The 27,110-nt window shown below is 49.5% G+C and overlaps 12 protein-coding genes across 12 annotated transcripts; 7 read left to right on the forward strand and 5 right to left on the reverse strand.

Annotated features, from left to right (window-relative positions):
- Positions 1-371: 371 nt before the first annotated feature.
- Positions 372-2,489, reverse strand: FOMMEDRAFT_118979 (Extradiol ring-cleavage dioxygenase, class III enzyme, subunit B). The gene is made up of 3 exons (XM_007263818.1): positions 2,060-2,489; positions 1,505-1,989; positions 372-1,429 (listed from the first exon to the last, which is right to left on the reverse strand). The coding sequence occupies exons 1-3, from the start codon at positions 2,373-2,375 to the stop codon at positions 1,256-1,258; spliced, it is 975 nt and encodes a 324-aa protein (XP_007263880.1). The 5' UTR covers positions 2,376-2,489; the 3' UTR covers positions 372-1,255.
- Positions 2,490-2,707: 218 nt separating this feature from the next.
- Positions 2,708-4,187, forward strand: FOMMEDRAFT_166084 (CDK-activating kinase assembly factor; the record flags this gene model as incomplete). Its single annotated transcript, XM_007263819.1, has 3 exons — positions 2,708-3,216; positions 3,288-3,361; positions 3,423-4,187. The coding sequence occupies 3 exons, from the start codon at positions 2,708-2,710 to the stop codon at positions 4,121-4,123; spliced, it is 1,284 nt and encodes a 427-aa protein (XP_007263881.1). The 3' UTR covers positions 4,124-4,187.
- A 659-nt stretch (positions 4,188-4,846) lies between these two features.
- On the reverse strand, positions 4,847-6,084 carry FOMMEDRAFT_79283 (Pkinase-domain-containing protein; the record flags this gene model as incomplete). The annotated part of the gene is made up of 3 exons (XM_007263820.1): positions 4,847-5,020; positions 5,091-5,893; positions 5,946-6,084. 3 exons carry the CDS (start codon positions 6,082-6,084, stop codon positions 4,847-4,849), a joined length of 1,116 nt encoding a protein of 371 aa, XP_007263882.1.
- Positions 6,085-7,152: 1,068 nt separating this feature from the next.
- FOMMEDRAFT_79069 (Brix-domain-containing protein) lies at positions 7,153-8,722 on the forward strand (the record flags this gene model as incomplete). The annotated part of the gene is made up of 4 exons (XM_007263821.1): positions 7,153-7,320; positions 7,374-7,604; positions 7,667-8,246; positions 8,376-8,722. 4 exons carry the CDS (start codon positions 7,153-7,155, stop codon positions 8,720-8,722), a joined length of 1,326 nt encoding a protein of 441 aa, XP_007263883.1.
- A 136-nt stretch (positions 8,723-8,858) lies between these two features.
- FOMMEDRAFT_79763 (cytochrome c and c1 heme-lyase) lies at positions 8,859-9,739 on the reverse strand (the record flags this gene model as incomplete). The annotated part of the gene is made up of 2 exons (XM_007263822.1): positions 8,859-9,105; positions 9,186-9,739. 2 exons carry the CDS (start codon positions 9,737-9,739, stop codon positions 8,859-8,861), a joined length of 801 nt encoding a protein of 266 aa, XP_007263884.1.
- On the reverse strand, positions 9,726-11,388 carry FOMMEDRAFT_145169 (uncharacterized protein). Its single transcript, XM_007263823.1, has 4 exons — positions 11,009-11,388; positions 10,653-10,947; positions 10,491-10,600; positions 9,726-10,213 (listed from the first exon to the last, which is right to left on the reverse strand). The coding sequence occupies exons 1-4, from the start codon at positions 11,343-11,345 to the stop codon at positions 10,131-10,133; spliced, it is 825 nt and encodes a 274-aa protein (XP_007263885.1). The 5' UTR covers positions 11,346-11,388; the 3' UTR covers positions 9,726-10,130.
- Positions 11,389-13,084: 1,696 nt separating this feature from the next.
- On the forward strand, positions 13,085-16,686 carry FOMMEDRAFT_118991 (2-nitropropane dioxygenase). Its single transcript, XM_007263824.1, has 20 exons — positions 13,085-13,221; positions 13,287-13,337; positions 13,394-13,545; positions 13,603-13,742; positions 13,796-13,814; positions 13,867-13,891; positions 13,956-13,987; positions 14,043-14,197; positions 14,256-14,429; positions 14,495-14,601; positions 14,660-14,691; positions 14,748-14,770; positions 14,822-15,181; positions 15,241-15,615; positions 15,702-15,973; positions 16,033-16,148; positions 16,200-16,223; positions 16,274-16,393; positions 16,447-16,587; positions 16,644-16,686. Exons 1-13 carry the CDS (start codon positions 13,146-13,148, stop codon positions 14,898-14,900), a joined length of 1,065 nt encoding a protein of 354 aa, XP_007263886.1. The 5' UTR covers positions 13,085-13,145; the 3' UTR covers positions 14,901-15,181; positions 15,241-15,615; positions 15,702-15,973; positions 16,033-16,148; positions 16,200-16,223; positions 16,274-16,393; positions 16,447-16,587; positions 16,644-16,686.
- Positions 16,687-17,318: 632 nt separating this feature from the next.
- FOMMEDRAFT_118992 (spliceosome complex protein) lies at positions 17,319-21,025 on the reverse strand (the record flags this gene model as incomplete). The annotated part of the gene is made up of 7 exons (XM_007263825.1): positions 17,319-17,417; positions 17,472-18,329; positions 18,384-18,569; positions 18,625-18,912; positions 18,969-19,289; positions 19,348-20,394; positions 20,450-21,025. The coding sequence occupies 6 exons, from the start codon at positions 21,023-21,025 to the stop codon at positions 17,760-17,762; spliced, it is 2,988 nt and encodes a 995-aa protein (XP_007263887.1). The 3' UTR covers positions 17,319-17,417; positions 17,472-17,759.
- Positions 21,026-21,193: 168 nt separating this feature from the next.
- FOMMEDRAFT_145173 (rab-protein geranylgeranyltransferase) lies at positions 21,194-22,757 on the forward strand. Its single transcript, XM_007263826.1, has 9 exons — positions 21,194-21,205; positions 21,257-21,367; positions 21,425-21,558; positions 21,617-21,837; positions 21,898-22,092; positions 22,149-22,232; positions 22,286-22,360; positions 22,418-22,585; positions 22,645-22,757. The coding sequence occupies exons 1-9, from the start codon at positions 21,203-21,205 to the stop codon at positions 22,665-22,667; spliced, it is 1,014 nt and encodes a 337-aa protein (XP_007263888.1). The 5' UTR covers positions 21,194-21,202; the 3' UTR covers positions 22,668-22,757.
- A 413-nt stretch (positions 22,758-23,170) lies between these two features.
- On the forward strand, positions 23,171-24,006 carry FOMMEDRAFT_139101 (uncharacterized protein). Its single transcript, XM_007263827.1, has 2 exons — positions 23,171-23,858; positions 23,928-24,006. Exon 1 carries the CDS (start codon positions 23,193-23,195, stop codon positions 23,523-23,525), a length of 333 nt encoding a protein of 110 aa, XP_007263889.1. The 5' UTR covers positions 23,171-23,192; the 3' UTR covers positions 23,526-23,858; positions 23,928-24,006.
- Positions 24,007-25,367: 1,361 nt separating this feature from the next.
- FOMMEDRAFT_166092 (uncharacterized protein) lies at positions 25,368-25,874 on the forward strand (the record flags this gene model as incomplete). Its single annotated transcript, XM_007263828.1, has 2 exons — positions 25,368-25,699; positions 25,750-25,874. Exons 1-2 carry the CDS (start codon positions 25,582-25,584, stop codon positions 25,872-25,874), a joined length of 243 nt encoding a protein of 80 aa, XP_007263890.1. The 5' UTR covers positions 25,368-25,581.
- A 521-nt stretch (positions 25,875-26,395) lies between these two features.
- Positions 26,396-26,956, forward strand: FOMMEDRAFT_153083 (uncharacterized protein; the record flags this gene model as incomplete). Its single annotated transcript, XM_007263829.1, has 1 exon — positions 26,396-26,956. The coding sequence occupies one exon, from the start codon at positions 26,396-26,398 to the stop codon at positions 26,954-26,956; it is 561 nt and encodes a 186-aa protein (XP_007263891.1).
- Between the last annotated feature and the right edge of the window lie 154 nt (positions 26,957-27,110).

A 27,110-nucleotide genomic window follows, 5' to 3' on the forward strand; every position in this document is an offset into this window, starting at 1 on the left:
CGCGGAAGGGTGATGGGCAATGGCGTGCATTTTTGAAGGGGAACGCGGTTAGAAAAGGACAGGACAATAACAATAAGCAGCACAGACAGAGCGAAGAGTCAGGGACCGGGACAGAACCCGACGCGCCGATCATTCCATTTCAGTCCGACGACAATGCAACAATAGAAGTCACAGTCAGTCACAGTCACCTCTTTATGCGGCAGAGAGCGCATCACATGACCCACAATGGACTCTTCGGACCTGCTCACTGCAAAGCACATCCTCAACACTTCCTACTTGCTTTCCTCAGTCTCTCCCTCTCTCGCTGCCCTACATTCAACACGTGCACGCACTCAACCCTATGCCCCGCCTCTATCACCGCTACACTGTCCACGATGCACCTACCTGCCCGTGACCACGCGCCTCGCTTCGCAGCCTTCCAAACATAGAAGAACAAGCAAAACAATGGCTGCAAAAAATAAAAACACAATGCACGCCTCCTCGCAATCTCAGACTCATACTCGGAAAGAGGCAATTAATATCCCTCCTCCCCCTGTGCATGGCCCTCGTCGTCGTCGCGTGGAGATAACATGCGCTGTATGTGGTTACTGCGGATCTCAGGCCATAGAGCGGAGCGATGGAAGTGCTGGAGATATGAGCGCCGCATCGCATTCGCATCCTACATCTCGTTCTGAGTCGCCCGGGACGGGTCTTGAGTCAACTTCGTTAACGCCCTCGTTACTAGCGGACAGTGCGCAATATACGCCGCCGGTATTGGACGAGAAGACCGAAGCAAGCTCTGATATTACCACTGATATCAGCACCAAGTCCCATGGCAAACGAAAGACCGAGAACCCAATACTTCGTAACTTAGCGTCTGCTGCCGGTCCAGGCGGCTCTCAATCTTCTTCAAATTTCTCAAAACCGCAATCTAACTCGGCCGCCAAGCGACAGAAAAAGAAAGCTGGTTTGCAGGAGATGCTCGCTCGTTCAAGGGACCAAAAGCAAAGTGCGTCCCGAAAAGATGGAGGAGATCCGGAAGGAGGTGGTTTGGCTGCTTTCTTGAGCGGTTTATAGTAGCGTTTTACTAGATTCTGTGTGTATGCGTATGTCTTTTAACTACACGTCTCTGACTTTGTTGAGGCTGCATACAGAACGTCTGCGAATACCTTTGCATTACTGTAGGACTGAACTTCAGGACATCCATAGCTATATAGATTACATTTGTTCCATTACACAAAGCATTACTTCACGACAGAAGCCCGAAACTCAGATTCTATAAACCAAAAGCAATCGTCGGAGCACTATATATTCCTGCAACGATCTTTGCTTCTCCACCTTCACCAGCACCAGCAGCAACATAAATGGGTATGAAATGCTCTTCTCTCGGATGAGCCAGCCTGAACCCTCTATGCTTCGTAAGGTTCACAAGCGCCTCTTTCAACTCCGGCTATACAAATCCAAAATCAATTTCCTTGAGAATTCCAATGTAATTTGAAAGATGGAGAAGAAAGGAGGAACATACCTCAGGCTTTTGCACCGCCTCCAAAATAGCCTGATTAAACTCCTTATAAACAGGCTTAGCCGTACTCTCCGCAAACGCCGACCAATCCTGGAACGTATGTATCGTAAGTCCACCAGAAAGGACCAAAATCCCTTCTTCCCTTAACTTCGCCACTGCTTTCCCGACAGCCCAGTTCCCTTCGGGACTGAGGTTCCCGTCGATACTCGCTTGGATGATAGGTACGTCGGTGAATGTATGTCCGAACATGATACGGAAGGGAATGAAGACGCCGTGGTCGAGTCCGGGGCCATTGAACCCCCGGCCGTCTTGACCGCGGGCTTGGTCCTTTGTGGTTGTGCGTGCGAGGAAGCCCGAGGAGGTGAATGCTGAGACGACGCGTTGGGAGAGTTCGGATGAGCCGTTCGAGCTGAATTGGAGTTCGTACATTTCCCGGTCGAAGCCGAAGTAGTCCATTAGGAGAGGTTGGTCGTCTCCGTAGTCGGTTACTGCAGCACATGTTTAGCATACATACACACAGTCTAGTAGTATGAGGTATAAATAGTGCACAGTACACACCTAACCGCTCCCCCTCCGTTTCCCAATGAGCACTAAAGACAAGTATACCCTTCGGTTTATACTTCTCCAGCAACGCCGGTCCAAAATCCTTCAAGAAACGAGCAAGAGGGCCCTTCGGACCTGCGTGTTCCTCCATTGCGCCCCTACCACCCAAGAGGTGGTCCGGGAACTGGAGGAGAGGTGAACCGTGCCCAAAGAAGAACGCAGGGATCTTCTCGGGCGTTGACGGTAGAGCGTCAAGTGCGGCTTTCCATTCTGCATCTGACTTGGGGATGGTGGATGCAGGCGGAGAAGTAACTGTAGTTGTAGATGACATTATGCTAGAGAGCGAGCGAGAGAAGAACGATGTTATTTGAGGGAAGCGCGCCAGAACGAGAGCGAGAGCAGTAAAGAGGAGAGCGAAGAGAGACTTGGTAGATATACGCGCCAGGACGAGGAGAGCTGTGCGTCGAGATGAGCGTCAACGTTAGGGATAGACAATGACATGGTGGGAAGTGTATAAGTAAGTATGCTAATTTTAATGGAGGATGATGACGCGCGACGCACCGAGTCGGGCTGTCCGTAACCGGATTCCTTAGTCAACGTCCGCCACAACGTCCAGCGCGTATTCTACTTTCCTACGACCGCGACCGCGTTCTCGTCAGCGCGATGTCCAAACCGAACTCAAGCTGGCTACGTGGAACAGTCATACGCAAGTCCGCCCTTCCATCCTCAGCACAAAGTACGCGTTCTTCCACTCCCTCAGGCGGCCTTCCATCCACTGCGGGTAGCACTTCTACCAACGCCAGCACTAGCACTGTAACAAATGGCGGACCGTCAACAACAACAGCATCAACGACGACAACGTCCTACACGTTCACCACAGGCGGCGGCGGCGGCGTCAAAGACTCAACAGGCAAAGTCTCCGAATACTCCTCCCAAGACGACCAATGTCCCGTCTGTAAATCCGATCGCTACCTCAACCCCCGTCTTCGTCTCCTCGTCAGCGCCTGTTATCACAAAATGTGTGAATCCTGTATTGACAGGTTATTTACTTTGGGTCCGGCACCGTGTCCGATTTGTGGGAGGACATTGAGGAAGTTGGCGTTTATGCCTCAGACTTTTGAGGACCTTGTGGTTGAGAAGGAGGTTGCTGTTAGGAGACGGTTGGCGAAGGAGTGAGTGCGAGTTGAAACTTTTGGTGTTATACTGAAGTATGGTGTTGATATTCTTCCCCCCTCCCCTCCAGCTTCAATAAACATAGAGAAGACTTCCCCGACTTGAAATCATACAACGACTACCTCGAAGAAGTCGAAGACATCAGTTCGTTCTTCCCCCTTCCTTCTCTCCTTTCTTCCTCACTCATCCACACCTCTCTTTTTAGCATTCAACTTAATAAACGACATCAACGTCCCCCAAACCGAATCCCGCATCACCAAATACCGATCCGAAAACGCCCAACTCATCTCACGCAACATCCAACGCGACGAATCCTACGCCTCCACTCTCCGTCAACAAGAAGCTCTCGACCGCCTCGCACGCGAAGACCGTGCCCGTCAACTCGCTCTCGAAGAACAATCGGAAAGAGAGAAGAAAATGCGGGAGAGGGAGGAGTTGATTAGTGCTTTGGAGAATAGTGAGGAGGGGGTGGATGCGCGGGAGTTGGTGAGGGAAGCTGCGAGGCGGTTGAGAGAGAAGGAAAGAAGAGAGAAGGAGAAAGAGAGGGAGAGGGAACGGAGAGCAGCAGACGTACCTTCTCGATCTCTCCGCTCTCGTTCAGCTTTGCAAAACGCGATTCCAGACGTCCCGCACGTACCAATCCAGGACGACTGGTACGCATACGAGGACCGTTACTCATTACGCAGCGCGGGGTATTATGACCCCACGAGTGAAGCTGTTCGGAGAGACCGAGAGGGAATCATGCGTGCTGGTGGGTACGTGGTTGAGGAAGCTTGGGAACGTGCTCTTAGATGTGCTGTTGCTGGACTTGACATCGCTCCTTTATCTTCATCATCTTCATCTTCATCTCCCGCCGTACCACCTTCGTTGACGAGTGGAGGAGACGTGGTCATGACCGTTGTTTAGACATTTAGACATCTAGATACACGGCATCTGTCCTTCTTGCATTATTATTAACATTCTGCACTGCGATATATTATCATTCTCATCGCATTACGCATAATTCAGATGGAGGGTAACAACGATATATCATCATTAAAGCAGAATACGAGAATGAGCTAGCTAAATCATACACTAAAACAAGCCGGAACGAAGCAAGTGGGCTACATGGAGGACAGACAAACGGACAAACGGACGACGGCAGACAAACGACAAAACGACAAGACTATACTATCTGACTCAAGCAGCAGTAGCAATAACAAAGGAGACGGCAAGAAGACCAAGCAGATGAGAATAAAGACGCAAAAGTAGTAAGAAAAGGAAAAATAGTAGTCAAGGAGCGGGTACTAATTGATAAACCAGCAAGGGAGATAGACGATAGTAATTAGAAAGTGGATTGGATGACCAAGAGGAATGAAACCAGGTAACGCGAAGGGGAACACAACAGGAAAAGAAACAGCCCAGAGAAATGACAGTGTCCTTAGCAAGACAAGACAAGACAAGTCAGGAAGGAAAGGAAAAAAGGAAAAGGAAAGAGCAAGCCGTATATCCAAAATATAAAACAATTAAGGAGAAGTGAGGTCGGGGTTAAGGTCGGGGTTGGGGGTGCGTCCACAGCGAGGGAGAACAGGTAAAAATAAGCAAATATAAATTCAAGCCAGGCCGATCGGTCGAGGGTGAAAGGAGGGGCTACACAGGGATCGAGTGCGTATAGTTATAATCAATTTGCTCATAACGCTGAAGCGGGCGAAGAGGTGGCTCTTCGCCAGGAACAAGACCTGGTATGTCATATTCCGATGGTAGTTCCAATCGAGCAAAGTGCCGCGTGTCGTCAGAAGAGTTGGTATGTGGGATAATCGGCGCCTTGAGGAGAACATATTCAGCAAACATCCAAAAAAAAAGACACCCGCATCACTGCTAAAAGTATCCATACCTTGATTTCACGCCGCTCAAGAGCGCCCCAGTCAACACCCCTGAACCAAGGGTGGTCCAGAACATCCTGCGGTCCCCCAATCATATTCCCAAGTCGTTTGCTCCTATCAGGGTGTAAGAACGCCTTGATGAGTTCCCGCGAAAGTGGATCCATATCACGCGGCCACGCGATCCGCCCCTCAAGGATCTTTTCGTATATCCCATAAGCCGTCTCAGCGAAGAACGGCGGGAAGCCAACAAGCATCTCGTAGCACAGAATGCCACATGCCCACCAGTCAGCTGCCTTCCCGTGACCGTCTGATTGAATGATTTCGGGAGCGAGATACTCGGGAGTGCCACATAACGTCCACGTACGATCCTCCACAATCTTCGCGAAGCCGAAGTCTGTCAGACGGAGGTAACCACGCGAGTCGAGGAGTAAGTTTTCCGGTTTGAGGTCTCGGTAGATGATGTTGAAGGAATGGAGGTATTTGAGTGCAAGTACGATCGTTGCGAGGTAAAAGCGTGTTACGTCGGGTGTGAATCGCTGTGCGCGTCGGAGATGTGTGAACAGTTCGCCACCGGGCACGTATGACAGAAGCATATACACGTTTAAATCGTCTTGGAAGGTAGCATAAAGGTCGACGATGAATGGGTGCCGAATGCGTGAAAGAATGTATCGCTCAGCAGCTACATGCTCGACCTGTCTGAGCCGCACAATCTCGCTCTTTCGAAGTATTTTCATGGCAAAATAGTTCGCAGAGTCCTGTCGAGCAGATGAGTTCCGAAGGCGCACGAGCAATACTCGCCCAAATGTGCCAGTCCCTGAAAGAACAAAATGAACAACAAATACGCATAAAAAAGGGGGTCCGCTTACCGAGCGTCCCGCGAACCTCAAAATCCGTCAGCTTCAATGTATTCGTACCAGGTAAATTCAGGCCCTCCTGCGAAAGCGAACGCACAGGCTGTCGCACAATCGACAAGCTCTGATCATCCTGCCTTGTATCCTCCTCCATCGCGTCAGGAGTCTCCGGTACTTGCGAGACGGGGGTTACAGGATATTCTACCTGCACCTGAACTGTGTGTCGTTGGGCGTCCTCCATAACGATTTCCAGAGGTGGCTGCACCTGCTGAAGTTGAATTTGGCTCTGAGCCTGGCTTTGACTTTGGACTGGGAGGCTCATTGACACGTCTTCGGGGCCGGGTGAATCGGGAGGTGTGATTGGGCCTTCAGAAAGTACCATCTCAGAGTCCCTCCGCGCAGACATTTTTCTAGATGGATAGCCCTGTGTCGGCGCTGCGCCGCCCGAGAGAGGCTGAAAGTACCCTGCAGGGAAGACCGTGCCTGGAGAAGGCATGGACGCTGAGCGTGGAGGAAGGTCATATAAGCGGTCCATGGGCTGCGGGCGGCGGTAAGAAGAACCGTGTGGTCTTCAGAGAAAACTGCGGAGGTCGCGCGCGGTGCGCTGGAAAAGGATAGGCCGGGCTGAGGCGGAATATATCACTGGAGGAGGAGGAAGAAGACATCAGTGAGTGATGGGCAGCAGAGATGGGCATAGACATATTTGGGATGTATGCTCAGATAGAAGACAGAGGAGGTATTGACGTACCGCGATGTGATCGAGATGAGAGGCAGCCGGGGGCGCGTGGCTCCGTGGTGGCGGAGCTGAGATAGACACGAGGGCGCGGGGCGAGCGGAGAGAGTGGGAGAGAGAGCGCGGGGGTGTGTTTGTGTTGTGGACCGTGCCAGACGGGAGTAGAGACAAAAAGGGGATGGAGAACTAGTGGGCGCGCGTGTAATAGCCCCGACCAGAAATAATAATAATCGACTCTGCCGACGACAGCAGCGGGACCGGACACAATGCCGATGGGTGACAGCGCCTAGAGAGAGAACAGCGAGAAGGAAGAATAATAATGAGAGATACGAGGGACGAGGCAAGGGCTGCGAGCGGCAGGCGACGAGAGCAGCGAGCACTCTAAGCAACAGTTCCTTGTCGTCGATCACCGTCGATCACTCCCACGCACGTCGCCGACCAAATTTTATATTTCATCCTGCTCGGGTCTGTTAGTATTACTGGCACACCATGGCCCGCCGTAGAAAAAACAGAACACATGTCAAGGCCCCTGTCGAGGCTATAGACAAGGGTCCGAGCTCATTCATCATCAAACATGGCCAGGTCGGCGCCTCCCTCAGTCAGCTCGTCCGCGACCTTAGAAAACTCATGGAACCAAACACCGCAAGCCGCCTCAAGGTCTGTCAACCCATTAGTACTGAAAGCAGGCTGAATTCTCATTACATTCGTAGGAACGCGCTCGGAACAAGCTCAGAGACTATCTGACGATTGCTCCTGCTCTCCATGTCTCTCATCTCCTCGCGTTCACCCTCACCCCAATCGCGCCGTACATGCGCATGGTCAGGCTTCCCGCTGGTCCTACTCTTACTTTTCGCGTCGAAAAATATAGTCTTTCAAAGGACATACTCAACACCAAAAAGCACGCGCGCAGTATGGGTTTAGAGTACCTTACTCCGCCTCTGGTACGCTTCATTACCGTTTACTATCCTCTACATCTCAACGTATTTTGTTTTATCTCCCGTAGCTCGTCCTCGCATCCTTCCCCCAACCCTCCCCAACGACACCACCCCACCTCACCCTCCTCATGAAATCCTTCCAATCCCTCTTCCCACCCCTCTCACCCCAAACACTCACCCTCAGCTCCGCCCGACGCGTCGTTCTCGTCCAATACGACCCCGACCACGACACAGTCGATGTCCGACACTACCTCATCACCGTCAAACCCTACGGCGTCTCCAGACGCGTGCGCAAGGTTCTTGAAGGTAAACCCGCGAAATCTAAGTCTACGAAAAGCGCCCTAGACCTCAGCCGCGAACAAGACGTAGCCGATTTCCTCCTCCGCCGTCGCGGCGATCCCGGTCCTCCAGGTTCCGAAGGAGGCGCCGACGGTTACGAATCTGCTGTATCCAGCGCATCCAGTGCTGCAGGTGACGACGACGCTGACGCCGTCTCACTTGCAGACGACTACGTTGGGAGGAACAATAAACGAGGTACGCGCCGAGCCGTACGACTAGACGAGATCGGTCCAAGGATGGAACTTCAACTCGTTAAGATTACAGAAGGTATCCCGGGTAAGGAGGGTGCGGTCATGTATCATAAATTCGGTGTGTTCCATTTCCATTCATCCATTTCACTTCTTTTTATTGATTACATTGTGTTCTCTGTGTGCCTGTTACTGATCGGCACCTCCCAAATCCCACCCTACTCAACCCACCCATCTGAACTCAATTCAGTGAAAAAATCGAAAGCAGAGACGGCAGCACAGAAGAAATCACACGCCGAAAAGGAGAGGCTTCGAAAGCAGAGGCGAGAAGAACAGGAGAGAAACGTCGCGCGGAAAAAGGCAGCTGAAGGAAAGAAGGGAGAGGGAGATGAGGACGCTAGCGAGGAGGAAGACGAGGAAGGCGGGGAAGACGGGAATGCTGAGGAATACGGAGAAGATGAAGACGGTGGGGAATGGGATGATGAGGAAGAGATCAGCGAGGGTGAAGAACATGAAGACGATCAGGGCGAGAGTGAGAGCGATGAAGACGAGCCGGTCGAACGTCCCAGGAAACGAGAGAGGAGGAAGGAGCGGTGATCTTGCTTCATAGATTCTTTTGTACATCTACTACAGAGGTATAATGTAATAGCTAAAAGCTGAAAATAAACAGCCGCGAGGTTTCGCAAGTTACGAGAGGTCGTAATCTAGTCCATAACATCTCTCATGTTCCAATCTACCGCGTCTGGCCTGGGCCGTTCGGCGCCGCACTCGACCAAGGCATCGGACCAACCCACCGTTCCCAGAATCGCGTCGCACGCATCTTCACAGTTCCCCAATCGTCCAAAGCAGGTCGTACGTCAAGGTAAAACGCAAGGTTCCCAGCAAGAGGCGACTTGCCCGTATAAAAATCAATCACATAGCGTACACGTGTGCCGCATCGGTCGACGACCCAGTCGTGTCTGTCAAATGGTGCTTGGTACCTGCACGGCAAAACAAGTGAAAAGACAGAATTAATCAAAATGAGATGAAGATGTAAAATAATAACAGATAAGATACTTACCCTAAGAGCGTCTTCATCCACGCCCTAGGCGTCCTATCCTTCGGCCTCCCTTTAAAACTCACAAGCCTCACACCCCCACACCTCTCCCCTCCCCAACCCCTTTCCCATCCAAGCACCTCTCCCCACGCACGCTCATTCACAGCATTATGAATCGGCACGATAACACCCATATCTTCTGCACGCGGCGTATGGTTCTTTCGTGCCATCGCAGCGAAGAACTGCGCTTCGGAGGGGTACACCCAGTTCGCGCCTTGTTCGTCTGCGCGCGGGATGGTGGAGACTTCGCGTGAGGTCGGTAGAGAGGTAGTGCCAGTGATGGCTGCTGGGGTACCATTTTTGTTTGAGCCTGAAGAGGAAGAGGGAGAAGGAGAAGCCGGGAAAAATCTAGCCCATGTCGAACGTGTGTTGTGGTCAACGGGACATGAGTCCGTATCTGACGAGTGCACGAGCGAAGAATGGTCGACTGGGCATTTATCAGTGTTTGATTTTAGCGACTCTGACGATGGTTTAGCATTTGAGGACGATGAAGAGTGGTCGACTGGACACTGAGCCATGAGCAAAAATGGTGACGTATACAAGTCTGAATAAGTCCTGCCTGCTCGGATCAGAAACCGGCTGCTTCCGGCATCAGTTGTCCGCTGGGTCTATTAATGCTACCTATTTCAGTAATTATAACCCACGCATTCCCGCGACACGTAATTCCCTCAGACCTGAGCCGAGGCCTCCCAAATTAGACAAGGCTGTGATGCAAATCAGGGATTCTGATTCGCGCTGTCAATCTTTTTTTGTTGTTTGATTCGCGGCAGTTCGACCCTCTTCACAGAGTGTCCATGGTAACATGATAAGGGTATTTCCCCTCAAAGCCAAGCGTCTTTGCAAAGCAAAACAACATGGAGAAGAGACAAAATATATTTTAGCAGAGCCGAATGTGAATGTCCGTAAATATCAGTGATCAGAGGCGACGATAGCTTGACCTTCGTAACAACCAAACGAAACAAGTATGATACCAACAAGGTCAGAACTACTACCTTACAGCCACGTCAGATTAAAGCTGGAACACATCAATAAATGCAGGAGACCGAGAAGGAAACGAATGTACGACAATGCCGAGGCTTGTCTAAATGGATGAGGTCCACAGAATTTGGTATGTAAAGGAACAGATGTTCCAAAGCGTGTTCGTAATGAGCCAATAAAATTATTCGAGAGATGTAGCAAGCCATGACGAGACTTTAAGCGTCGACTGTTGGGCGGAAATCCATATCAATGACTAATCTTGTATAGGATGATAGACAACCCGTTACTCACCGACGCAAACACCGCCCAAGCAGGATGCGTTCGGAATCTTTGAGCAGTCAGTGCCCTGACCGAGAGAAGCGCATCCACCGCAGGAAGTCAAGTCAGACGTCGTGTCAACACTAAAGGCAACTATTAGCTCGAGTACCATAACAAGCAGATCTCATAACTTACCATTCAGAATCACCAGTGAGAACGCCGTGCGAGGCAACCGGGCACGTCGTCAAACCAGTCGGGCAGAACGACGCATCCCATTGGTCCTCACGGTTGCGCTTGACCTTGTAGCCGCCATTGCCTCCAGACTTGGGTTTCTTAGATGGAGTAGGGGGAGCAGGATGCGTGGGCTGGTGCGGCGAGCAGCATTGAAGACCAGGGAGCCAGGACCAACCGCTCTTGCAAGTCGGGCTCGCGGGCTTAGTCGGTTTGTGACGCGGTACACAGCAGCCTTGACTATGGTCGAAGTACCAAGCTATAACACAGCAAAAGATAGTCGTTAGAAGAGTTTACAAGTGTTTGTAAATCTCACTCACATGATGGGCAGTCGACACCCTTGGGTGGCGTCGGAGCTTTGGAAGGACCACCATGCGGGAGACAGCAGCTACGGGTAGGGTAGTAGAACTCATTCTCTCCACAGCTACTGGAGCCCGAGCCCTTGCTGCCACCGCCGCTGCCGTAACCACTGCCAGAGCCTTTGCTACTGCCAGAACCATAACCGCTACCGGAGCCATAACTGCCTCCGGAGCCGTAACCTCCTTCACCGCCGCCACCGCGGGCTAAAAGGGGGCTTGTCTTAGTTGGGGCTGGCGTAGCTTCGACTATGCCAGCTACGAGAGCGGCAGCCAAGAGGACCGTCGAGAACAACCGCATTTTTCAGAGTCGGAGATCAGGGAAATGTGAAGGACGCGTGAGCTGGGTGAGTGAAGCGGGTGCTTGAGGGTATAGAAAGCCGAGCAAGGGCGAGACTTATAAAACGAATGGAGGGTAAGGAGAGGACGCTCCCGCGATACGGTCGAACACAGACTCTAGATGAGGGTTGAGGAAGATAAAAGGGGATGAGCGCTGTGGCGCGATATTATATTCTATCCGTGGGAAACGAGCGCCTTTTTCCGCCTCGCTTATACTTACGATACGCGTTTTTTGGGCGGCGTTCTGGAAGCACGGCTTCCACTGACCGAAAGGGAACCTATAATTCATCGTCTAGAAGAGCCATATCCGCTTCTTCTTTGTCCACCTTTTGAATGAGAGTAACTTTGGAATTCTTGGCTGGTATCCCGCGCAGTGTATTTTCTGAGCTTATGAAATACTTAGTTGCTTCTTGCGGAATCGAAGGAACAATCATACGGGGTATACCAGAAAGGAGGAATACCGGACGCCGCTTAATTATCTGAGAGATTTTCATGCACCACCGTGCCGACATTCTCTCTCAGGTCGGTGGAATCTTCCGATCCGATGGACCCTGACGCTGGCGTAGAAGATCATGTCAACAGCGTGACCACCTCTGGGACGCAGCGTTGTTAAGCCGCCCACACCGGAGGCACGGGAAAGTAGCGTGTCGCAAGGTCACTGAAACCGGAAGGGAAGCTCAGACGTGCCCCAAATGTGCCCCAAATGCAACGTATCCTCTCTTTCTCCATTATTTTTCTCGGGAGAGTCTATTCGTAAGCAATTGAAGAGTACAGCTTGCTCCTGATAGATAAAAACCGACCACGGCCGCGACGCATCTCATCTGATTTTCAGCTGCAACGTCCATTCGTTCCTTGGAGATGCGATCAACATCAAGGACATGCAAAGATGTTAGTATTAAAATACTTTACCTACGCTCGATTAAAGTGCGATTCTTAAAATATCAAACCAAGTTAGATCCAAAGTCTTTTTGATTTGTTATCTGACTTCTGCGGCGAAGGTAGGCCATGAAGATATAACCAAGGAGCAAGACCAGCAGAGAAGAATTCCCAAGATCTTCGGTTTAGCCTCTTTCAGAGTGGTCTCTGTTCACGGCACGGACTTGCTACCGCTTTCACCTCACTCTTATGCCAGTATGGTAAGCCGACGAACGATGACATCAAGCACATCGACTTCTTTTCTCAATAAGCTCTAGTTGCACGGAAATAAAAGTCATCGTTGATGATCAGCGTCGCGTGTTGTGGGGACCGAAATGCAAGTCTCATTATTGTCGACAAGTTCGTCACAGCGTTGGTTCACCGGGATTGCCTTTTCACTAAAAATGAGCAATGGAGGCTGTCCACTTTTGCACGACGCGTGTTCCATGACAACGCTCCCTCGGCTCAGTTGACTATTGAGAACTCCCCCAATGTGGATTTACGCCGTCACATCAGGTGCGACGAGATGCGTGACAAAATCTGCTCCGAACAGTCCACAAAATAGATTTACAAGCTGCAAGACACGCAAAACGCCGCACCTTGTAGAGTACTTTCTCTTGTGTCCATCGAGCACAAGCAAACCCCGACATTGGAAGCCAATGCGTTTCAGCCACGTGACCACGACGCGTTACATGTGTTTGTCGATCAATCCCCACGCGAGAGTCGACAAGAGCACATGATTCTCCTCGGTCGGCCTTGAACTTGCCCGACGCTGCAGACGGCTCGGTCAGACAGTCTTTCACTCCCACCATCATCTCTGTTTACCTCTCTCATCAACTTGCCTGCAATGCCATCCTCGCCTCAAGTGTTCAGGACTCCGCTCACGGAGCTTTTCAACATCAAGCATCCCGTCATGCTTGCTGGTATGGTCATCGCCACACATTACTTTCTTGGTTTCTTTTGACCGGGTCCTGTGGTATTTCAATAGGTATGAACGTTGCAGCAGGACCGAAGCTTGCAGCCGCTGTCACAAATGCAGGTGAATACTGAATTGCGCTTAACTGAGTGGACACCTCGCTTACGAATGCGGTGCAGGCGGAATTGGTGTAATCGGCGGACTGGGCCAAACGCCAAAAAATCTGCAACGCAGTATTGATGAAATTAAGGAGCACCTTGAGGACAAGAATGCACCGTTTGGCGTTGACCTTCTCATCCCGCAAGTAGGCGGAAACGCTCGGAAGACGAACGTACGTCGCAACTCAATTTCTATTTTCGTGTCACTTACTCATTTCGGCTACTTACAGTATGACTACACCAAAGGTCAACTACCAGAGCTGACGGATGTGCTTATTGCGAACAAGATTGCAGTGTTTGTTTGTGCCGTTGGTGTTCCGCCAAAAGAGATGGTCGATAAACTTCACTCTGCAAAGATTCCTGTCATGAAGTATGTTCAACATTAGCTTTCTTCTCTGTCACCACCTGACGTCGTGTTTCCAGCATGGTTGGACACCCAAAGGTATTGGAACAGCTCTAACGTAAAAGATTTCACTGACCGCTTTCTTAACTAGCATGTCAAGAAAGCGCTTGAACAAGGTTTTTCATTTCAGATATGTATTTTGATTTGATGAAAGGCAATCTGACTTTAATTTGAAATTAGGTGTTGATATCATTTGCGCACAAGGAGGCGAGGTAATTATACTTCACCACGGCTTATGCATAACCACCCCATTGATGGTTTGCTTAGGGAGGAGGACACACCGGAGACACACCATTCACTGTATTGATCCCAGCCTGCGTGGATATTTGCAAGGATTATAAGAGTCCACTGACTGGTAAACCGGTGCTTGTCGTTGCTGCTGGTGGTATTGCGGATGGACGTGGGCTCGCTGCTTCACTTGCGTGAGTGACATCCATTATAATGTATTTCAGCAACCTCGGTAAATTTACTTCCTTCCAGCTATGGAGCTACTGGTGTATGGGTTGGCACTCGATTTGTTGCGAGCGTCGAAGCTGGTGCACCAAAGATCCACAAGGACCTCATTGTTTCTGCTGGCCATGATGACTTTGCCAGGACACTTATTTACAGCGGTCGTCCATTGCAAGTCCGCAAGACTGACTACGTTGCAGACTGGTAAGCACAACTGCTCCAATCATTTTGTTGCAGTTTTCCCCAGTTAAGCTGATCCGCGTGTATAGGGAGAACAATCGTCAAGCAGAAATCAAAGAATTTACATCGCAGGGGAAGATTCCTCACGAGGAAGAATTAGAGAAGCATCCAGAGAAGTCTCTTCCTGGGAGAGCATGTTCGTGGATCATCTTCTTGTTGATGTAACTTAATACTGATGCTTTGATGCATGACAGGGTTGATGGGCAAAGTAGCTGGAAATATTCACGTAAGTTCATTCATTCGGCAACTTTAATATGCCAATCATTCTAACACCTACTGCAGGATATTAAACCTGCAAAAGAGATGTGAGTTAACTCACGTACAAGTTTGTCGCTCGCCTAACATTATTTCCTCAGTGTGGACGAGATGATAACGACCGCAGCAAAACAGATCAAGCAGTCCTCATCATATCTAATCCCGCAAACGAAGCTCTGAAGTCATCATTCGTGGATAATCACTAATCTTGCTATCAACTATGTATGCTTTGGGTTTTGATGATACATCAGATCAATACATTTTATTTTAGCTTCGCGCTGGAGAATGTTATTTTGGTGTGATATTGCACGCCCGCTCGGAGTCGGAATATTTTCAGTCATCATCGCTCATCAGCTCTGCAAGCTCAGCTTCTTCCTCAGCTGTAAGCTGATTTTCTGGAGCAGGTTTTAGCTGTTCTTTCTCCTTTGGTTTCGGTAGCTCTTTAGGTGGAGAAATGAGATCTGGAATTTTGTTAGCATCTCATCCACAGTCGGTAAGGAAGTAAAAGGAAGTCTCCTACCTGCCAATCTCCATCTTCGCAGGGTCTGGTCTAGGCTGGAGCTGACGATCCACGGCTCAACAGTCACTTTCCCATCCTCAGAAGTTCTTCGACGGATCCAGAGACGCAAAGCGATAACGTCAAGCCAGTGCGCGTCCGTCGTGCTCAGAAGTTCAGGTGTTCCTGGTTCGTTAACATCGTACAGACGTATTACGTCGCCCGCAGCTGTCAGTAGGAGTGGCTCTCCAAGGGGTGTGAGTGAAAGCGGGAGTACTGCCTTCACAGCAGTGGGATGCGTTATCGCAGGCACAGGCTTGCTTGATGGTGGTGGTTGTGAAATGGAAGAGGTGGTAGTAGAAGGTCGATTCGTAAGAAGTACGGTGTCATCGGACGAGGCTGGTAATCAGAACGATTTCGGTCGTGAGCATCAGAAATTCTTCCCTACAGGCTCCACACAAATCAAGAGAGTAGATTCAACGCACCAGTCCATAATTGACCTCGTCCGAACCACATATCGTTCACACCCGTTCGGTGAATACACAATTCCTCCTTCTCGGTCGCACGACAGTTTGGTGTTTCGCCGTACGTCCGATCCAGATCCCAGACTTTGATAATGCCCATGGTGTCTGCTGTATATAACGTGGCAGAAGTTGTGGACCGGACGTCGATGGCGACGCATTGTACAGGTCGAGTGTGTGCAGAGGTGATTCCGATGACTTTTAGTGGTTCTTGATTGCGAACGTTGCTTAAGTCCCTGTTTCAGCAGCATTAGATGGAATGAAAAAAGAAAAACTCCGTTCCTGTTCGCCCTACCACAATCTCACAACTTTGTCGGATCCGCTTGTAATCAATATCTTTAGTTCCGGTACGGCATTGACGAGTTTGACGAAATCCGAGTGTGCTTCTGTGGACGATATAACAGATTTATCCTGAAAAGGTATTAGAAGTTTCGGCGAATACACTAAAATCATGATACACACTTGCGTGTCCCAGATTTTGACCGTCTGTACATCTAAGATCAGAACAGGTCATCACGTTGACGGAAAGACCTGACCTTATCCCAAGAGCCAGACACAAGTAAAGGAGCTGCGCTCGCATCGCCGGAGTCATTGAATAGAGTAATCGTTGTTACAGGGGCTGTATGTCCCTTGTACACTTGCCGAGTTACACCTGACTGTCATTAGCATCAGGAGAAATCGAGCTTGATATGCCACGACATGGTCCCACCTCAAGATCTATCCGTCTTATGACAGCGTCGCTCTGTGCAATCCATACATCGTTGCCTGTGACTAGCACGTCCAGAGGTTTTGCTGGAAGATCGAGAGGTTCACCCAAGTGTTTCGTGCGTTCTGCCTTCTGCTTGCGTGCCTTGTTAACGAGTCAGATATCAGCCATTAAATATACGAAATTATCTGGGTTCCTACCTCTTCAGCGACGAGATTCGTCTCTGTCCTGAAGAAATGGTCGCCAGTGCTCATCGCGGTCAAAGACGAAGTTTCACGCGTCATTGCACGTGAGCGCATTCACTCTCCTTTACGATCGACGCTCTTTTTCTCTTCACGAACTCTAGTTGGTGATCCGTCAACTACAAATTACTTGTCCACATGAGCAAACGACTCGCCTCCTTCAATGGACCTTCGACACCTACCTCGTCACCAGTCCAGGTGCGGCAGCAGACGAGTGTTCCCAACTCTCCATCCCGAAGCACAGAAACTACATTCCACCGCAAGGTGCGCACGTTGCTCCAGGAAATCCGTACGATAACGCGCACCTGGGATGACCTTGTGAAGATCGATGGCCTCAAAGCAGCCACGCTGTTGACTGATACACGAACAGACCTCGAGTATGTACGAGTTCCCCGTTCATTAAACCTTCCACTGCTGAACTCTAGATAGCAATGCTTTACGACTTCTCCCAAAAGATGCCCTACCACGTTCGCGTTTGGTTGGTCCAAGACTTGAGATTATGGATAAATGTATTAGTGATTTGGATACGGTTATCACAAAGCTGGTAAGTTCAATTGTTACCGGAACAACAACAATACTGACAGCCAAGTATAAATTAGAGAAAGCAATTCTCAAAATTGAATACTGCAGTAGATAACCTTGAGGAGATCTTATTTGAGGCACACAAAGTAAAGGGCTGGGCATGGGTCCATTCTGAGTCTCTTTGGTGTACTTGGACATTAGAAATGTTTGGTACGGTCTAAGGCCATCGCATTCTTTAAAAACAAAACTGACATGAGGCTTAAGCTACCAAAATACCCAGCCTTGTCCCGCCTTACCATCGCTCGTTGCAAATGCACGTCGAAATTGTCGATGCACTACGAAGTCATTCTATCCCATTCGAAGAATCACGACAATTACTCACGAAATGGGTCTCTCAGCCATTTCTTGAAGCGGACGAATGGGTTGCTGAATGGGAGGATTTATGTGCCGCTGAAGTGGACAAATGGTATTCTAGATGAACACCCTGACAAATACAGGACAAATAAGACGAAGGAAACGACTCCGATTACAAGGTGCACATTAATATGTAAGTTATAGGTCCTCGTCGTCAGATATTCGAATCTCATCTTCGTTTTGCTGTTGTGCCTGCACGTCCTCCCCATCCGCGCCCGCATTTTCCGTCGGTACAGCCGTCTTTGCAGCCGCCACGAAAGTAGTACCCTTTCCTCCAGTCGCCTGCTTCTCTGCCTGCGCCATCGGATCGGCTGCCTCCTCTGCCTCTGCAGCGAGATCTGCCGTGCCCTTGCGCGCAGCTATCGTCTGTGCAGCAAGGAAAGACGCCTCGGTATTGAACTGAGCCTGCACACTACGTTTTATGCGCAACATTTCCCGGAAGGTGTCCTCCGAACCCGTGTCAATCTCAAAGTTGTACCATTCTGTCCAGAACTCAGGGAGAACACGTGGGTCGCAGAATTGCGACGCATGAGCGTAAATTGCACGTGCGCGGTCGATTTCACCGAGTTTGCGCTCGAGTTGGGCGAAACGGAGACACATTTGTGCTGTTTGTTTGTCTGGAAGCACCTCAAGAGCGCGTTCGTAGATTGGACGGGTTGCGGGAAGACCGAAGTTCGCGGATGCTTTGGCGATGTAGATAGTAAACATCTGCGAGCGGTGTTTTAGCACTTGTAATAGATGGTTACATAAATCCGAAATTACCTCGAACTTGTCTTCGTCGGTGACGGCTTGCGTAGCACGTTCGTAGATATTCATTGCCCGTTTAGCCAAGCCATGCTCTTCTTCCAACTTGCCGTACATAAAATACAATGCCTTGCAGAACTTAGGAGGGCATTGCTCCAAAGCTTGCTCAAACAAGTCGCGAGCACGCTCAATCTTCGACCCACCCTGAATAAAACTGCATATTAAAACCTTGCACCATAGAATAGAGCTTTTCACGTACGTATCGCTTGACGAATTTTGACAAATAAATGTTCCAAATTTCAAAAGCGACAGGGAAAGTGAATAGCTCAACTCCGCGTTCGTAGACCTTGAAACTCTCCTCGTAGTATTTGTTCTCTTCAAGGAAAGCTGCATAGTTAATAATGATCTGAGCGTTGGCAATGCGCAATTCAAGGATTTTGTCGTAGGCGGCTTTGGTAGTGTCAACAGTGCCTATTGATTCTTCCAAATCAACGTAGAACGACCAAAGCTTCAAGGATTTGAACAGTCGAGCCTGGACGGGTAGGGACTAAAGTGGAAGAGAATTTAGCAACTGCGAAACTGCGACCAATTAAATCCACGTACATGATCATGATAGCTAATCTTTGGGTTTTTTGGAATTACCGCCGCACGCTGCATAACACGGATGGCTTCATCATAGTTGTCATGTCGAAGTTCCATTTCCGCCCATTCACACCAGACCTCTGCGAGGTCTTCGACAGTCCTAAAGTTAACTTTTGTGGCCTTTTCCAGGATTTTGCGGGCGCTGTCGAGATCCCTCTCAGCTTCGCCTGTTGTCCCACCTTCCTCATAAAACTTGGCGAAATTGATGAACAGACGGTGCAGGTTGGCGGTAGCCTTTTTGGGATGGATAGTTGAGAGAGCCGTGGTATACATCTCGGCAACCTAGACAGAGAAACTGGAATCAATATGCGGCATAGTGAAGGGAGCGAATTAAGCTGACCTTCTCGTCATCATTTCCCCATAATGCTATACGCTTCTCCCATTCCTGCACATCGTTGGGATTCCGCCTCAATAGCACATCGTTGACGAGGAATGGCCTACGATCCATGAGCTCCTCGAACGCCTTCATTCGTTCATCCAGTTCCTTCTCAGTCTCTTTCGTATCATCTTCGTCATCTTCGTCGGGGTCAGCAAGCGCTTCCATGAGCGCACTGACGAGCGACTCCGAGAATTCAGCATACGCATCGAAAATTTGCGTGAAATCGCGAATAGTCAGAGCGGCAGCCATGCCAGCTTCAAAAGTGGTTTTTGCGCGGTCAAACTCGCCCCGTTTGATCCAATATGTTGCAAGGCCTGTCCAGAGACGACCTGCCTGGTCCTTATAAACCTCCAATCCATCTGTACGAATTATCCGCTCTACATCGAGCCTTCGTGACGACGTCGGATCCTCATCCTCATCGTAAGGGCGCAATTCTTTACCGTCCTTCCCTACGGCAACAGGAGGACCAGCAAATCGTATAAGGCGCCCGTCCACAGATGCTGGTTCCTGACTGGCTTTCTCTGCCTCAGCGGCTTCAGCAGCGGCTTTCTCTTTATCCTTCTCATTCGTCACAGTTTGTTCAACGCTAACACCCACTTCCTCGGGATATTGCTCGATCACATCCAACCACTCTCCTAGTAGCTGATAGGGACTCTTTCCTTCAGGACTGGTATACTCGCCCGTCGCGGCTTTCCGGGCTAACGCAAGGAGCAGCTTGGCGGCCTCTAGAGGCCTCGGCGAGGGATTTGAAGGCGAAAGGAGAATTGAAACATAGCGCTCAGTTACGCTGGGATCCACGGCCAGGTACCGGCGATACACAGCAACACATGTTAAGCCGCCATTAGCTTCAGCCCAGAGAAGATACCGCACCCAGATTCGGTGATGCAAAGAAGGAGGTAGGGTTCGCAATGCCCGATCATACGTATGTCGTGCATGGCTGTGAGAAAACGCTGCTGGACACATAGGATGCGAGAATATTGAGAGGTACAGTAGCCACAATCGGGGCAGCTAGATGCATCAATGTCAGCATCCGTCGGACCACAACAGAGTTAATAAAACGTACGTTTGGTAGCCACATAAGAGCTCTTTCGAAGGTCGCAACCAACGACTTCCACTCCTCATAACCCACAACACCATCCAAGCCTCCTTCCCATTGCTCAAGGTCTTCTTTTTCATCCTCCAAGGCTTCCTTCATCTCCGGAAGTTTCTTCTTACCACCAGCTCGTTTCTTTTGTACAAATTTTCCCAATACATAGGACATGCGGAGATGGAGATATGATTTCCATAGTTTGAAAGAACCAGGGAATTGCACTAGAGCAGCTTCATAAAGGTATGTTAACCGTTGGAAACTAAGGCGAGCTTCAGGAGTCGCCAGTGGGCCAAGAAGCGCGGCAACATCGGGTTCAATATCAGATGTCGGCGCAGCCTTTTGCAAAGCTGAGCAAGTCTCCTTTGTTGCTTGGATTGCTGCCCACCAATGACGAAACGAAGAAGGATTGCGTAGAAGGTCTTCCTCCCTTGTCAGGTCGCCAGGCGAAAGGAGTTCAGGATGAGAGAGCGGAGTAGGTACGGGCTGCGTAAGCGTGACATTGGCCTTGAGATTGTCTAAAGTTGGTTTTAGGAGAGCGACCGAAGGCATAGTCGTCGTTGAGCTTGCACAACACAGACAGTTAGCTTCTCGCGCGAGGATCAAGAGTGACACGTATTATGTAATCCAATTGTTGGTCATCTCATGCGAGCAAAGGCTCCAAAAGCGTACTACTGTTTCTTGTTAACTCATTTGTTGGACACTGTACAGAGGTCAACTATAAAGACAATGGTAAGAGTCAACTTGTAGAGGCACTTGGAATCGAACCAAATTCTTGAATAGCACGGAGTGAAACGGACTCGTTATTCTGCCGAGGCTCTGGAAGCACGTAGACTGAAGGAACACTCGAAGCTCGAAGCGTATCTCAAGCTCGACGACGATGTTCTTGCTAAGGTATACTATCTTCTAACATGTATGCTTGGCAATGATTGAGCTTGACTGTTCTTGCAGAAGAAGGCCAAGGACTGGACTCTCGATGCGTTAAATCTGACGACGAGACTGCTGACCACGAATCCCGAGTTATACACAGTTTGGAATTACCGTCGCGACATATTCACGAATGGTGTGTTCGTTGACCCGCAGTGGCAAGCATACCTCTAACAGTGAGACGTGCTGAATGACTGAATAAACTACACAACATAGTACACCGAGCGATATCCGCGATATATTAATCACGGATCTCGAACTAGTAACGTCCTTCTTGCGGCAATATCCCAAGGTATATTGGATTTGGAATCACCGACGCTGGTGCCTTGAACACATTCCTGATGGTCCAGCTGAGGATTCGCTAGGATGGAAAAAGACAAGCTGGGCGATGGAATTACGCGCAGTGGAGAAGATGCTGGATGTCGATGCTCGAAACTGTATGATCAGCTTTATATCTTGGTTTTAATCAGTATCTTTCTAATATACACTTTTGATAGTCCATGCTTGGGCTTATCGTAGATATGTACTCGCGTCCATGCCGGTGAAGAGGTCCGAATCCGCAGAGCTCGCATACACAAAGCAAAAGATCGAAGCCAACTTCTCGAACTTCAGCGCGTGGCACCAGAGATCCAAGGTATTCACTTCCATGTGGGAACAGGGACTTCTAGATGAAGCGAAAAGCAAGGAAGAGGGTTTGTTGACGTTAAACCGTGCCCATTTGTCTTACTGATTGTTCTCTAAACATCAGAATTTGAGTTGGTCAAACAGGCGTTATATGTTGACCCGTATGATCAGAGCTCATGGATTTATCATCGATGGCTTATCGGAGACGGTCAGCAATTTCCTATTTACTTTCGTACCTGCATATTCACAAAACTCCCATAGGTAGTAATGAGACACTGCTACAGCGCGAGATAGGAGTGATTGAAGAGCTCTCAGAGGTCGAACCAGACTGCAAATGTACGTGATCCAGCAAGGCGGTTCGTAGATGGTTCAGAATATTTATGACGTTTTCAGGGTGTCTAGAGATGCTGGTCCATTATAAGAAACTACGCTTGGAGAAGTACCTTAGTCATAAGCCTGGAATCGAAACGGAACGGGATAGAGTGCGAAGCGAATGTTTGTCAATGCTATCGAAGCTAGAGAAGATAGACTCATACAGGGCGAAACGATATCAGGAAATCAGTGAGTGCGATGATCGCAAGCGGAAAGCTTAACGTGTTCTAATGCCTCCTAATGTATAGGCGAGAACCTGCGTAATGCATGATGAGGGGCGAGAAGCGCCAGCTTTGCTTGTACTTAATATCTCTCACACGGGATCAAACATATATAAGGCACAATGGACACATGCTTAATTCAATTTCCCATATTTGTTGTACATCAATCAATTAATGTCCTACCCATACTCCTACAAGCTTCCCAGACATGATTTAGCAGATTGATACGGATCGGCCACGGAGCAGAACTGCCGTTTACTTCTTGCATCCGCAAGCTCCCTCTGCACACTGGCATCTGGACAGACAGAGACACATCAACGACCTGGGGCGTCTAAGTTATAGGAATGGGATAACTTACTCTTGACCGCAACCGCAGTCCTTGTTACCACAGTGGTAGTTAACAGGCGTGTTGACGTTCTGTTGTGTGAAGGAATGTCAGTCCAAGTGTAAAGGAGCCCGAAAGAGGGGGGTTGAAGACGCACAGAAATCATGGTTACTATTAACTTGCGATAGAAGGGTTTGCTGATATGAGTGGGTTGATCTGGGGAAGAGGGCCGGAGCCACGATGAGCTTATATGCATTCTATCATGGGAACACGTGACATCATCTCGCGGCGATTCGGATCGGGATGGCTTTCAGCTTCTCTCAAATCTCCTCCTTTCGCCTGTCCATTCTGTCAAGGGATCCAATCGGGTCTGATGCTAGTGAAAGTTCTTGTTTCCTTCGTCACTATCGTCTTACAAATCACTATTGTCGAGGTCCGTTGCTCCCACAAATGCGCACTTTTCCAAACACTTGCGGTATTTCTTGAACACTCCGATAAAGCCGCCTCCATGTACACCAATATGACAAGATCAGGCTTGTGCAGATATGTCCTTGGCTTATCAGTTTATCTAGGCAGCTCGTGATGCATAACTTGAAATTGCTGCTATCTTTGGGTCGTTTCACTTTGCCGCCTTATTACGCGCGCTAATCTATATTAACACAGAGATCTTGGTGACCTCCATCCCGGATATGTCCTTATACTGATGGAGTTTGCTTGTCTGAACTTACTTCTTATTCAAATGAGGAGAAAGTTGGCGTTGTTGACAACTTTAAGAGATCTCATGCCGAGCAGCAAACGTGCCTAAAACTATTTACTGCATCATGATCTTGCCGTACTGTCCATTCAGTCCCACCGCCAACCTTTGAAATGCCTCATGATCATCAGAGTAGGCGGGAGCATGTGGACACCAGCGGAGGTGGGTTTCTACGGCATTATGGGGCATCCTTCACACTGATTGCATTTGTTCTGCGTTTGAATTGTTCAGGCTATATAGCTTATTGAATGTCTACGGACTTCGACTTCTGCGGCGGATAGAAACGGCTATTGTGCCCGTTATACGGCATGTAAGTTACATGCAGATGGCACACCTTTCAGATCATCATCAGGACAGAAGAAGTTTAGACCACGATGTTTCGAAAGCTGCTAGAGTTCTGAGTCGAGCTATCTTCCTCATGCTGCTCCCCGGTCAGTCGAACCAGGTGGAGTCGAGCCCGGCTGTTGGACTGACCGCTGGATCCAGCGACTACTCGCGGCGGAAGAATCGCAAGCAAGCATCTTATCCGATTGGAACTTCGCTATACAACTTGACCAAGGACTCCAATTCAAGGGCGTGATAGAAGACCATGGTATCTACTTGACAGATCGTCGATGTCCCGGAATAACCAAACGACTTAAACTTTCAAGCCAAGCACGACAGAGCATGTGACCCTGTAGCGGGACATTTCTTGCGTAAGATGACTCTCACTTCGTGCTTTTCGGTTGGCTGTAAGTTTAGACTTCCTGTATCCCGACTGGAAGGCATATAAGTCGATTATCCGCGGCAATAAACTCGTACAAGGTTCACAGAGAAGTGGAATGACCCGTAGGTGAGTGCCGTGAGAAAAATAGGTCCGCTTCAACATGAGTTAACCGGAGAAGCAGGCTTTTGGACTGGGAAGGGCTGTTGGACACACATTCCTCCTCAGGAACCAATACATTTCACGAGTACCGCTGCCTCCTATCCCGCGAAGAGCGTCAGGTTCTAGTAAAGCGGGGATTGTGACTCGGCGCCCTATACCTGGTCTATTTGACTAGTAGACCAATGTCTAGTATCAATTTTCTTAAGTAGTATGTTATTCAGTCTCGCCTGAACAATGTTCACTTGTTCACTTTTCATTAGCATCCGCCTACATTCCGAAAATACTCTCACTCCACAACCGTTCTACACACAAAAAAGCATCCCTTTCCAATCTTTGAATTCGCTATTCTCATTCAGCACCCGTATTCTTCGTGTCTCCTGCCGTGTATTTACGGGAACGAGGTAAGCTCCACAGACTTGCAGCATTTGGAAGGCTGAGACTCACCTGCAGGCACATCTAGATACGGCCACTTCTGCGGGAGCTTATCTTGGGGTCAACAGCTTCTGCGATGTCTCTTCTCGGCTTTGTGCTAAATACGGAATGATACTTGATCTCTGGAGTGGGTGCTAACCTGCTTTTGCGGCCTGTCGTCTGGAATCTTCAAGAACGGCTTTGAATTCACTGGTAACTCCTCAGGATCAGCCTCAGGATTCTAGTCATCTTGTGTTTGGCTAGAGCTTGGAAAGGGTACGATCTATATTTGGGTTGCTGTCGGATTTGGACAGCTTCTGCGAGCTACATTACTCAGACACCGAAATGAAATACCGCTCTACGATGCTCTATTACGTTTTATCTGTCCACCTCTTGCGGTTCTCCTGACATTCTGGTGCATTTCCAGGATACAAACCGCGTCGAGAGAGCGGTTGGGGTAACCAGTGGGGAAATCCTGTCAAGGAATGCCGATTATATCTGTGTCGTACGTTCACGATGTCACAATGCAGCAAATGCGTGTTACTCCTTTAACACCATTTCGGCGAGCGGAATAAATGCATACCCCTCTTTTTGGTTTTTCACAGATGCATGGCCTTCGCCGGCAAGCTTTGGCGATGCAAACGTAGACGGTTCAAATCATCCGTTCTTGTCGACAGATGTAAATCACGATGGGACGGGCATGCACTGCCGGTAGATGCTCCCGTTGGTCCGCTGGGACACGGGTTTTTAATTACAACAATTTCTTTTCGTTGTCAGCACTTTCTGGGCCTATTCGGATTGCTCATTTTGGTTATGCGAAAACACACGCACTTCAGATGCATGCGTCAGGGAAGCGAAACGGCCTGGACCACTGCGGCAGAGTAGATGGTGTGAAGCCATGACGCATGTCTTTTAGTTCGGTAGGTCAAGTCCTCGGCGAGTGGCAAGTTGCCTGGAGTGGGTGATGATGTAGATACTCTAGACGCCCGAAGTTCCAGATTGGAAAGTCGTGCTCCCATCGGGGCAGACTAGGCTTAATAATAGAGTGCTTCTGCTTCACTTCAAATGTTTTCGGACAAGTATCCACTTTGTAATTTTGCGCATGCGATTGCAGGCAATGACAGAAATGACAGAATGGACATTTGGTGTTCAGATTTAGTTATTTGTCGCCACTGCTAATTTGCTTGTAACGGACGCAGAGGATTGCCGAGATGCAAGGCATTATTCTCGTGGAAAGAAAGTTTGAGGAGCAGATCAGACTTTGGCAGCGCGTCCGCCTCATTGCAAAGGCGTGCTCGTCTCACTCTTGATACATACCTCGATCCCGTCAAAACTCCAGCTCATCCATCCCATCCTCATCTCCCCCCGATAACCATCCTCCCTACGCTCGTGCTCCTCTCCATCGTCGACGCGACCGCCATCGATGGATAGGTCCAATTTCAACGTCATGAGTTTATTCTCCGGCCGTCCTGCGACACCTCCCCAGGAGTTGCCGCTGCAGTCTTCGCCCCCGCAGCCCCAACTCTCGCCAACTCATTCCTACCGCGAGCCCCCACCGTCATCTCCACCCAAGACACTTGACTCTCTTTTTCGCAATATAAGCAACAACCAGTCCGCATCGTCGGACACGACGCCTCCAGCGACCGCAAACATGAACAATCCGTTCCGCAACCAGGCGCCCACTCAACCCGCGAATCACTCGGGTCCAGGTACTCCAGTCTCTTCAGTTACCGCAGCTTCTGGTTCGTCGCATGGTTCAGCGAACAATCAGCCGCCTGCGGACCGGCAGAGTGCACTTTTGTCGTTGCTCGGATCGACTGTCGGTTCGAACAATGGAGCAACGGTCAGCGCAACTTCTGGTCCCAGCCAGCCTCTAATTCCTCACCATCCACCCTCTCCACCCATTGATCAGCGTGCGAGGCTTATGCACCCGGGCAGCGAGGCGCAGGGCAAGATTTTGCTGGAGCAACTTATGTCTGGGTAAGTCTCTATTTGTCAATGACGCGCGTCTCTACGCTCTCCTACGTTGCTTTTCAACCATCATCCTCCGCTTTTTATATCTCACATACTGGATTTCTGACCATCACAATAAATTTTTGCTGCACGTTTCATTACGATTAGAAATCTCTCGAGCGTTG

This window comes from Fomitiporia mediterranea (assembly GCF_000271605.1).
Source record: "Fomitiporia mediterranea MF3/22 unplaced genomic scaffold FOMMEscaffold_3, whole genome shotgun sequence".
In the NCBI taxonomy this organism is placed as follows: domain Eukaryota; kingdom Fungi; phylum Basidiomycota; class Agaricomycetes; order Hymenochaetales; family Hymenochaetaceae; genus Fomitiporia; species Fomitiporia mediterranea.

Excerpts from the sequence above, each read along its gene's own strand:
- FOMMEDRAFT_118979 (XM_007263818.1), bottom strand. The coding sequence starts at position 2,375 with ATGTCATCTACAACTACAGTTACTTCTCCGCCTGCATCCACCATCCCC. Across the intron at positions 1,990-2,059 it reads AACGGAGGGGGAGCGGTTAG|TAACCGACTACGGAGACGAC; the intron begins GTGTGTACTGTG and ends CATGTGCTGCAG. Across the intron at positions 1,430-1,504 it reads AGGCGGTGCAAAAGCCTGAG|CCGGAGTTGAAAGAGGCGCT; the intron begins GTATGTTCCTCC and ends GGATTTGTATAG.
- FOMMEDRAFT_145169 (XM_007263823.1), bottom strand. The coding sequence starts at position 11,345 with ATGCGGTTGTTCTCGACGGTCCTCTTGGCTGCCGCTCTCGTAGCTGGC. Across the intron at positions 10,948-11,008 it reads GGGTGTCGACTGCCCATCAT|CTTGGTACTTCGACCATAGT; the intron begins GTGAGTGAGATT and ends GCTGTGTTATAG. Across the intron at positions 10,601-10,652 it reads CTCACTGGTGATTCTGAATG|TGTTGACACGACGTCTGACT; the intron begins GTAAGTTATGAG and ends AGTTGCCTTTAG.
- FOMMEDRAFT_118991 (XM_007263824.1), top strand. The coding sequence starts at position 13,146 with ATGCCATCCTCGCCTCAAGTGTTCAGGACTCCGCTCACGGAGCTTTTC. Across the intron at positions 13,892-13,955 it reads CAAGAAAGCGCTTGAACAAG|GTGTTGATATCATTTGCGCA; the intron begins GTTTTTCATTTC and ends ATTTGAAATTAG. Across the intron at positions 13,988-14,042 it reads TTTGCGCACAAGGAGGCGAG|GGAGGAGGACACACCGGAGA; the intron begins GTAATTATACTT and ends TGGTTTGCTTAG.
- FOMMEDRAFT_145173 (XM_007263826.1), top strand. Across the intron at positions 22,093-22,148 it reads AGCGAAAAGCAAGGAAGAGG|AATTTGAGTTGGTCAAACAG; the intron begins GTTTGTTGACGT and ends TCTAAACATCAG. Across the intron at positions 22,233-22,285 it reads TCGATGGCTTATCGGAGACG|GTAGTAATGAGACACTGCTA; the intron begins GTCAGCAATTTC and ends AAACTCCCATAG.
- FOMMEDRAFT_139101 (XM_007263827.1), top strand. The coding sequence starts at position 23,193 with ATGCATTCTATCATGGGAACACGTGACATCATCTCGCGGCGATTCGGA.